Source organism: Salvelinus namaycush, chromosome 29 (assembly GCF_016432855.1).
Source record: "Salvelinus namaycush isolate Seneca chromosome 29, SaNama_1.0, whole genome shotgun sequence".
Lineage (NCBI taxonomy): Eukaryota > Metazoa > Chordata > Actinopteri > Salmoniformes > Salmonidae > Salvelinus > Salvelinus namaycush.
The window spans coordinates 25,651,533-25,662,369 of record NC_052335.1 but is presented as its reverse complement, the minus strand read 5'-3'; the positions used below and the strand labels follow the sequence as shown (position 1 = coordinate 25,662,369).

The window sequence follows — 10,837 nt, the reverse complement described above, 5'->3', positions numbered from 1 at the left end:
GCATTGTAGCGTATTCTGATCTAAAGCAGAACATGTGTGGTAACATGCATTGTAGTGAGGCAGTGTGTCGGTTGATTAAGTAACAACGACAGATATGTTTACGACTCCAAGCGGCTTGTCCCGCATATTGCTCCCTGATTGGTCCACAGCGGTTGGTTTCAACGCACTCCAAACCAAGGCACCGCGCGCGCAGCTTCAGCAGCAGCCCTGTTTTAGCTACAGTATAATGACATGACCACATTCCAGGGCATCCTCGATCAAGTGACGTAACATACTCAGAATTCGCACAGCTTTCTGGGCACTTTCGAAAAACCAAAAAGTGTATATATATATATATATATATATATATATGGATCCTGTGCTTAATAAACGTCTCTGCAACAACTGGGAAAGCTCTTTGCATATACTGATAATGTAAAAGACCTTGGAATCAAGTCTCATATCAACAGCAAGTGCATATCCTAAGAATACAGATTTGAGAGAACACATACTGGATGGTGTAACCTGACCTTTCTGTATGCACATATCAAATGTGTTCTAAAATCTTCAGATTACTTAATGGTGTGTGTGTGGTGATGGATAACTAAGTGTTACTTTGTCATCCACCAAGACCTAGAAAATAAATAAATAACATTTCAGAATCTGTAAACTGTGACACATGAACATTTATTTTTTTATTCAAGGAATTTATTTTCTGATACAATGTTCATATGTAGCATTCAAATACAGTCTGAAATGATGGATAGATGTGTGAATGCCATCTTAAGACATGAAGTTGTCTGCAATGGATTCAGTATTCACATGAACAAAGCTGTTATACATGGCTCAAATATCATGAGAACACAACTTAGAGAGAGGACTTACTCTGGACATTTTATTTTCCTTGAAGTACAATGTAACCACAATATTTAAATTGCTTTGCATTAGTCCCCAATCCATTTCTTGTGAGGCCTTCAAAAAGGTAGTCATACAGCCTCTTTCTTGTATAATCTCCCTTTCTGAAGCGCCTGTGTTGACAATGGTTTATTGCCTCATCCCTGTCTCACTATCTTTGGACCCAATCAGTGATAACGCCAGGTTCCTACAGTATGAACAGCATGAAATTGGCAAGAGAGCAGAAACAAACTGACACTCTGTTATGGGATTTTTATGAATAATGACTAAACAGAATTATAACTAAACTGAATAGTACTATGTTACTGTATGGATGTATGAATCTTATTATAATCATAATGCTGAATATAATGTGTGTAATTTTAATCAAGTATTAAAACAAGGACTGTCTGTTCCTTGTTAGAAACGAATGGAGTTATCATCAGACAGGCTGGAATGCTGTGTTCATAACAGGACATTCTGTCTCTACCCAGGGAGGGGAGAGACCTTGGGCTGGTTGTAGATTGTTTAACAGGTGGCAGACAATGTAAGAAGGCTTGTAAACTGTACTGCCGTTGTATCCGAGAGGAGGAAGGACATTTTAAAACCTATGACGTCATTTTTATTATATAACCTGATGTAAATTGTACTATGGTCAGTACTCTCGAGAATAAACGCTATTGATTGATTGATTTTGAGACTGGTTTCTGTCCATTTTATGCAAATAAGTATCTTACAAATTCTTATGAATGGGCAGAGTGTTTTAATTGAATTGGTTGATGAACATATAGGAATGAAATTCTTTTAACACACTCAGGCTAAGATTGACAGACGTATGTGTATAGAAGGCTGCACTGTATCTGCTGCCGCTAAAGTAGAAACCACCGGAGAATTGGCTAACCAATAATAAATGTCAATGGCGTAACATTTGAGCAGAAATAATTAGCATCTTATCTGTATACAATTTATTATGCATATTGATTCCCTGTGCACAATTAATTATTTGAGACAAACAAATCAATGTAATAGTCTTCATTGTTTACAAGTCATATGATACAGCATTAACTTGTTTAAATGAGAGCAAGCAGCCGTCCATGATAAACAGCTGCCTGACAAAATAAAAAGTAGAGATACAGGCCGTATTCATAAAGCACCTCAGGAGTGCGGATCTATATTTATTTTAGATCATAATGAATTAGATTATATGGACATGGGGGACCTGATCCTAGATCAGCACTCCTACTCAGACATTTTGTGAATACAGCCCACAGTGTCTGTGTTCTATAAAGGTTTGGACCTTTCTTTAAAATGTGGTACAGTTTAGAGTCAATTCAAAGTAATAAAAGACACCTTGGAGGTGGACCGCAAGCCCTCTTTACTTAGTGGGAGAAACAGTCACCAACGCTATGCCTAACCCTCTATGAACAGAATGTTTTCCAGGGCTCTAGGCTGACAATGTAAAGAGATAAAGTCAGTTTGTTGCCAGCTAGGGTGTCATGGTCAGGTGGTCTGGGGAAGTTCAGGTCAGTGTCATCACAGCTCGTAGTCAAACTTGTACTCGTTGGTCAGGTAGATCCTGCGGAAGATGAGGGCAGCCAGGAGCAGGGAGAGCACCATGATGAGCACCACAGAGCCTGTGTGGCTGGCGTCCTGAGGGGGGTGGGGGGCGGCGGTGTGGGGGAAGGCAGGGAAGGTGGGCCTGCTGGGGGGCTCTCTCTGGTGCTGCTGGGCCCGGCGCTGGCGGGGGCTGAGAGAACGGCTGCTTGAGGCTGTGGGACATGGCTCGTCCTCACTGGCAGCTGGAGCCGCCTCGGCCTGCTGGGAGCACAGCATAGCATACACAGGATCAGACTGTGGTCCAACACACACACACACACACACAGTACGAATAAACACACACATTTCGTTCGACATGGTGCACACGTGCATGCAGACACACACCCACAATACAAGAACCCACAATACAAGAACCCACACACGTGCATACAACAGTTACACACACATACTTTATGAATACACAGACACAAACATGCTTAGGGCTTTAGTGCATTCAGAAAATATTCGGACCCCTTGACTTTCCACATTTTGTTACGTTACAGCCTTATTAAAAAATAGCTTAAATTGTTTTCCCCCCTAATCAATCTATGTTTTTCAGCGGTAGGGACTGGGAGACTAGTCAGGATCGAGTCAAAGATGAACAGAGCAAAGTACAGAGAGATTCTTGAGGAAAAACTGCTCCAGAGTGCTCTGGACTTCAGACTGGGTCAAAGGTTCACCTTCCAACAGGACAACGACCCTAAGCACGCAGCCAAGACAACTCGGGAGTGGTTTCGGGACAAGTCTCTGAATGTCCTTGAGTGGCCCAGCCAGAGCCTGGACTTGAACCTGATCGAGCATCTCTGGAGAGGCCTGAAAATTGCTGTGCAGTGACGCTCCCCATCCAACCTGACAGAGCTTGAGAAGATCTGCAGGGAAGAATTGGAGAAACTCCCCAAATACAGGTGTGCCAAGCTTGTAGCGTCATACCCAAGAAGACTCGAGGCTGTAATCACTGCCAAAGGTGCTTCAACAAAGTACTGAGTAAAGGGTAATAATACATACGTAAATGTGATATTTCCGTTTTTTATTTTTAATACATTTGTTAATGACAAAGCAAAAACAAGTTTAGATTTTTTATGTGGTAAAATGTGTGGACTGAGGAGGGAACACAATTTAATCCATTTTAGAATAAGGCTGTAACGTAACAAAATGTGGAAAAAGTCAAGAGGTCTGAATACTTTCCGAAGGCACTGTATACACTATGAATCTGCTTGGGACTAACTGTCCTTGCAGTGCAGTCAAACCAACGCAGTTGAATTTAACAAAAATGCTACAGTCGGTTGTTTTAAGGGGGAACTCTTTAAAGCAGCTTTAAGCATGATGACTAAACAGTGAGCAATAGGGTACAGCTCAGGTTTTACACCGAGAGAGAAAGCTGAATCTTACTCATAATTAGGGCATGGCTGCAGGACAGGGAGGGGTGACATGCAGAGAGAGACATTGGGACAGAGCAGGGAGCTGTAATCCTGTCTACATCACTCTGTTCAGTTTGATATAGGAAGAGCAAGACAGGCAGTGACAATGCAGTTAATGGGTGGGATAATCACAGAACCAGAATGATCTATTCTATTTCTATAGGGGTGAAGTTGGTCGGTCCCTCTCCCGGCCAGAGGTTATATCGGTCGTTTATTACTGCGTCCAGCAGCAGATGGCAAGTACATTTTTTTGACTGTCCCTCTCTCTCAGGTAAGTTCAGACAGATTTAATCTCAATCTACATAGACCCTTTCTAGCATGAAGAGAAATACTCACACTCATCTTTACCATGATTGGAAATGGTCATGTTTTCCTGTCATATTTTCAATTGTTATTATAAAAATTAAGTTGCACACTAATTATGCTCCCAAACATTTAATGGGTCTAGCAACCAACGTTTCGGCACACAGAAGAAGGCACTGCATGCTGAAACGTTGGTTGCTAGACACATTCAATGTCTTGGAGCATAATTAGCAACCTTTTTTCTTTTTACAGTTTACTCTCGGTTAGTCAGCACCTAAATCAAATGTTTATTATCTCATGCGCCGAATACAACAGGTGTAGGTAGACTTTACAGTGAAATGCTTACAAGCTCTTATCCAACAATGCAGTAAAAAAAAAATATATATATATATATATTTAAAAAAAGAAATAACAAATAATTAAGGAGCAACAATAAAATAACAATAACGAGGCTATATTACATTTACATTTACATTTAAGTCATTTAGCAGACGCTCTTATCCAGAGCGACTTACAAATTGGTGCATTCACCTTATGATATCCATACGGGGATTACGGTACAGAGTCAATGTGCGCGGGCACCGGTTAGTCAAGGTAATTGAGGTAATATGTACATTTAGGTAGAGGTAAAATGACTATGCATAGACAATACACAGAGAGTAGCAGCAGTGTAAAAATGGGGGGGACAATGCAAATAGTCCGGGTAGCCATTTGATTAATTGTTCAAGAGTCTTATGGCTTGGGGGTAGAAGCTTTTTTGACCTAGACTTGGCGCTCCGGTATCGCTTGCCGTGCAGTAGCAGAGAGAACAGTATATGACTAGTGTAGCTGGAGTCCTTGGCAATTTTTTGGGCCTTCCTCTGACACCGCCTGGTATAGAGGTCGCGGATGGCAGGAAGCTTGGCCCCAGTGATGTACTGGGCCGTACGCACTACCCTCTGTAGTACCTTGCGGTCGGAGGTCGTGCAGTTTCACCGCATACCAGGCGGTGATGCAATCAGTCAAGATGCTCTTGATGGTGCAGCTGTTGAACTTTTTAAGGATCTGAGGACCCATGCCAAATCTTTTCAGTCTCCTGAGGGGAAATGGGCGTTGTCGTGCCCTCTTCATGACTGTCTTGGTGTGTTTGGACCATGATAGCTTGTTGGTGATGTGGACACCAAGGAACTTGAAGCTCTCAACCTGCTCCACTGCAGCCCTGTCGATGAGAATGGGGGTGTGCTCGGTCCTCCTTTTTCTGTAGTCCACAATCATCTCCATTGTCTTGATTACATTGAGGGAGAGGTTGTAATCCTGGCACCACACTGCCAGGTCTCTGACCTCCTCCCTATAGGCTGTCTCATCGTTGTCATTGATCAGGCCTACCACTGTTTTGTTGCCGGCAAACTTAATGATGGTGTTGGAGTCGTGCTTGGCCATTCAGTCATGGATGAACAGGGAGTACAGCTCTACACAACATTTTAGGGCGTGAGTCAGCTTATGCCTTTTACTAAAATAATACATTATAACGATGATATCCAGCTATAATCGGTTTATAAGAAAACACCTATCACAGTTATCTTTAATGTTGTCATAGGTGACTGCTAGACAGTGGCATCATGCCTCATTGACACAGAGTTGGAGAACCCTGGAGAAGCTGTAGGGCCAGAGAGCAGAGTGTCGCCTGCACCGTCATCATACAATATTACCCACCAAGCCATTAAACACAGTGATTTAAAAAGGGATGTTCACTGAGTGAGTGACAGTGGCTGATGTAGCACAGCGGAGCCACAACATTACATAAAGCACTATGAGAGATGAGGGATGATTTACGGGATAACAACATTGCCATATTCTCCCTTTTATCCTCTGTTCTGGAGCCTAGGGACCCCCCGCCGCTCCTTTTTCTATGCCTCTCATAATTCACTTTTTTTATTTAATGGTTCGAGAATAATACAGATGCCGGAGAAAATAGACTTTGGGACGTCTTCTGCGACAAGGCACAATAATCGTGTGCAACCATGCCAACCTCATCTATGGCAAATAAATTAATAATCCCCCAACATAGCAAATATCTTCAGTATATAGTTCTTTCTCTACCCATGTACACTACCTTAAAGTTTGGGGTCACTTAGAAATGTCCTTGTTTTTGAAAGAAAAGCACATTTTTTGTCCAGTAAAATAACATCAAAATTATCAGAAATACAGTGTAGACATTACGATTTATTGTAGCTGGAAACGACAGATTTTTTATGGAATATCTACATAGGCCCATTATCAGCAACCATCACTCCTGTGTTCAAATGGCACGTTGTGTTAGTTAATCCAAGTTTATAATTTTAAAAGGCTAATTGATCATTAGAAAACCCTTTTGCAATTATGTTAGCACAGCTGAAAACTGTTGTCCTGATTTAAAGAAGCAATAAAACTGTCCTTCTTTAGACTAGTTGAGTATCTGGAGCATCAGCATTTGTGGGTTCGATTACAGGCTCAAAATGGACAGAAACAAAGAAGTTTCTTCTGAAACTCGTCAGTCTATTCTTGTTCTGAGAAATTAAGGCTATTCCATGCGAGAAATTGCCAAGAAACGGAAGATATTGTACAACGCTGTGTACTACTCCCTTCACAGAATAGCGCAAACTGTCTCCAACCAGAATAGAAAGAGGAGTGGGAGGCCCCGGTGCACAATTGAGCAAGAGGACAAGTATATTAGAGTGTCTAGTTTGAGAAACAGATGCCTCACAAGTCCTCAACTGGCAGCTTCATTAAATAGTACCCGCAAAACACCAGTCTCAACGTCAACAGTGAAGAGGCGACTCCGGGATGCTGGCCTTCTACTCCAGCTGGATCTCTCAGTCCATCACAATCTAGCAAGCATAACCCTGGTGGTGTTCGTCTCACCTGCTCAGCGTGGGCCTCTTCCTCCTCCTGTCCCCCCGAGGTGGACGTCTCTCCCCGGGGGTCTGTGGGGGGCCCGCTCTCTGCCCCTGTGCTCTCACTGGCCTGCCTGGCTTCTGCCTGCAGGAAGCAACACACAGGAAATGGCTGCTGTCACCCACAATGTATTCAAATCAAATCAAATTGTATTGGTCACATACACATGTTACGAGTGTAGCGAAATGCTTGTGTTTCTAGCTCCAACAGTGCAGTAATATCTAACAAGTAATATTTAACAATTTCACAACAATACACACATCTAAAGTGAAGGAATGGAATTAAGAATATGTAAATATTTGGATGAGCAATGTCGGAGAATACAGTATATACTCTAGCTCTGGCCACAGGCCCGAGACAATATTCCTCGGGTGAAAAGCCCATTGTCTTTTCTGTCTGTGACTGCTTGAAGCACGAATGGGTAAAGACATGGAAACACAATTCATCCAATTCTGACAACTGTTAACACTTCTGAAGTCACTGGACTAGAATGTAAATAAACAACAATACGTGGATGGGATTGGACTGTGGCTGGCAGCGGCAAGCACACCTTGAAGTTGATCTGCTGGGCGAGCTCTTGGTCCTCTTGGTCATCTGGACTGGGGTTAGTGGGGGAGGGACCTAGGAGGGCAGAGCGCAAGGAGCAGCCACACGTCTCACAGCAGAAGTCCTGGGATCTGTCAGTGGGTCGGCAGGGAGGGAGCGTTAGGGAAGTTAGGGGCAGAAAGGGTTTCCATTGACTTTTCCAGGAGCCCAATGGATTCATCTGATGAGAAGGGTAAAGAGTAGATTAGATGACTCAATAAAACCAGTATACAAACGAGGGGAAATCATTCACCCCCAGCAGCCCCCTAAGGAAAAGAGGGCCTGGATTAGTGTACGTTTTGGAGGCATTAAGTGATACAAGTCAAAGCCGTTTCCGAGTCCTATACAGCTGAATTAAAGTTGATCCAGGTAGGAGACCTGAGGGGTTTCCAGAGTCTGGGTGTCTGTCGCAAATGGCACCCTATTTCCTATATAGTGCACTACTTTTGACCTGTAGTGCACTTTATAGGGCATAGGGTATAATTTGGGACACAACCCTAGGCTTACTGAGCCAATCTGGGCCTATATCCTCTATGACAGAAACCCTGTTGAGATATGTTGGCTGATGCTCTCTGATCACAAGGCTGTTTACTTTGAGTCAGACAGGAGCTCCCATCACAACACACAAAAAACGTAGAGAAACGTACAAACTTCTTAGAGATTTGGTTTGTCAAAAATGACTCGTGTGGGTGGGTAGATGGCAATTTGACGGATGGATTGAAACTCATTATGTGAAGACAACATTCAACTGTGAATATTGACAGCTAGACCAATATAAATATAAAATACAATTCCATCAATGAAGTCAAGCATCACCTCCCAAGAGTTGCTATTCTTCCAAGGTGCTTTCCCACTCAACCAATATCATTATTTTTATAGGCAGAAAAGACAACCATCTGAAAATGTTCCTCTAACTTCTGCATTATTAACGCTCGTCATTACAGCAGCCTGCCAGCCAGCAAAACTTCTCCAGCAGTTTACTTTTCTGTCAGGAAACAGAGCCAACTCTGAAAACTCAGAATTCTTCTTCTGTGCTGCTGTTTATCTGCTTCCTGCTAGGGGCCCCTGGCCCTGGTGTTGACTGACAGCTCTCACAATTACCATAGGGTACGGAGACAACCAAGAAGGAATTTTTGAATCAAAGCAAAGTTTCTGTCTCAACCGCAGCCACGACAGCCCTTTGTGAAACATGGGCCTTTCTTTCATCAGGAAGATAAACAGGCAGGCAGTGTACTGTATGTATTTATAGACAAGGATATGTTCCCGTGTCACATCTCATCTTCATGTGTTAATGAAACAGCCAGTCGCTAAAGACCCCCTGTCTGTATGTGTTAATAGAACAGACAGTCATCTGGGATGCGTCACAAATGGCACCCTATTCCCTTTATTGTATATTTTCGAACCAGAGCCCTGGTCAAAAGGAATACACTATAAAGGCAATAGGGTGCCATTTGGGACACAGCTCTTGGACCCCCCACACATTTTTTATCCTTCTCCAACAGAGCTTTTGCATGTTTCTTCAAAGGGAGAGACCCATAACAATAAGAGGAGAAGAATGAGCAACAACATGCCCAGACATGCCTTTGTTTCCCTGGCAATGACCATAGCTATTTGTAGAGTGCAAATCCACTGTGGCCCAGGTGTTAATTACATGACATGCTTGCATAAGCATCACTTTATTCTCAACTTTGTTAAATAAACACCTGTCTATCACTATATGTTCTCACTTTACCCCTACCTACATGTACAAATTACTTTGACTAACCTGTATCCCCACACATTGACTCGGTACCAGTACCCCCTGTATATAGCCTCATTATTGTTATTGTATTTTTTTTATTTTAATTTTTTTACTTTTGTTATTTAGTAAATATTTTCTTAACTATTTTTCTTAACTGCATTGTTGGTTAAGGGCTTGTAAGTAAGCATTTCACTGTAAGGTCTGTTGTATTTGGCACATGTGATAAATACAATTCAATTTGATGAATATCCAGTTAGTCCATCTAATTGTATGTAAAGCTAGTGCTTGATACAAGTATCCACCATACATGTAATGATGCGTTTAAGGATTACACATTGAAACAAACAGCAAACAGACATTTCACCCCAGACTGTTGTGTTGTTGTGTTGCTCCCCTCCCAGTCATTGTTATCGCCACCATTCATCCATCCCTCCCTCAGTGCAGACACTCAACTGATTTAATGAGCCATTCGCAGTTTCACTGTACCTACCAGCCGTTTGTACTTAGACTTGCATGGCTTAATCTTTGCATTGGAAAGAGAGTAAAGTGGAAACAGTGGAGGGTTTAATCTGTGTAATCTTACTTTTTGGCCAGGCCTCTCCTCTCCTCTGGATTATAATCAAGGGATCCGATTGCACCCTCCCCTTTGGTTGGCATGAATCCGATTATAGCTATTAGTGCCGTTCTGACTGAAAGGGAGAAACAGAAAAATTATGAGAGACAAAACCCCCAAAAACTGTCTGTCGTCTCGTAACAGCAGTGGATAAAGGGAGTCGCTAAATCACATGAAATACCACAGCACATTCTGTCAAGTTCGCCACCCATGTTATGTAATGCGTTGCGGGAGTAATGCTTTGTTTTCTACTGCGTAAGCCTGGATTTAGAAAGTATTTCTGAGGACATTCGCCACAGCAACTCCTCAAATAGCATTCTCCAGCTGACATGATGGGACACTTTTCACAAAATGTTGGGAGAGCTTCTGTCATGTCAATGGTTGCTTCAGGGCTTTCTAACAACTCAAAACCAATGGATGATTTGAATAAAGACATTTGTAAAAAGGCTAGAATGTACATTATAAACACCTATGAAATCAAGTAGCAGGCTGACTGGAGGCAAAGAATGGACAGCAGGTGAGAAAACAACTACAGGGAAAAGAGAAGAGAGAGGTTAAAACCTCTTATGGCTGCGATCCCCGTACAGGGATCAATATCCGGGGAAATTTCAGAGTGACTAACTAAAAATACAACGTCGTAACATTAAACATTCTTGAAAATGCAAGTGTCTTACATCCTTCAAAAGATTAGAATCTTGGTAATCAAACTACGTTTTCTGATTTAAAATAGCTATTACAGAGAACAAATCCCATGCTTTTGTTTGAGAAGAGCGATCAACATTAACAAACATTTTC

The 10,837-nt window shown here is 42.2% G+C and overlaps 1 protein-coding gene across 3 annotated transcripts in view; it reads right to left on the bottom strand.

Annotated features, from left to right (window-relative positions):
• Nucleotides 1-1,552: 1,552 nt before the first annotated feature.
• The window catches only part of LOC120024280 (ubiquitin-conjugating enzyme E2 J1-like), a 33,530-nt gene continuing 24,245 nt past the window's right edge, over nucleotides 1,553-10,837 (bottom strand). For 2 of the 3 annotated variants that reach the window (XM_038968475.1, XM_038968478.1), the window contains 4 exons: nucleotides 10,013-10,118; nucleotides 7,654-7,780; nucleotides 7,071-7,187; nucleotides 1,553-2,691 (listed from right to left, as the gene is read on the bottom strand). In XM_038968475.1, coding sequence (XP_038824403.1) covers nucleotides 2,407-2,691; nucleotides 7,071-7,187; nucleotides 7,654-7,780; nucleotides 10,013-10,118 — 635 coding nt within the window. In that variant the 3' untranslated portion in view covers nucleotides 1,553-2,406. The remainder of the gene's footprint in view (nucleotides 2,692-7,070; nucleotides 7,188-7,653; nucleotides 7,781-10,012; nucleotides 10,119-10,837) is intronic. The other variant, XM_038968477.1, reaches the window with a different exon arrangement.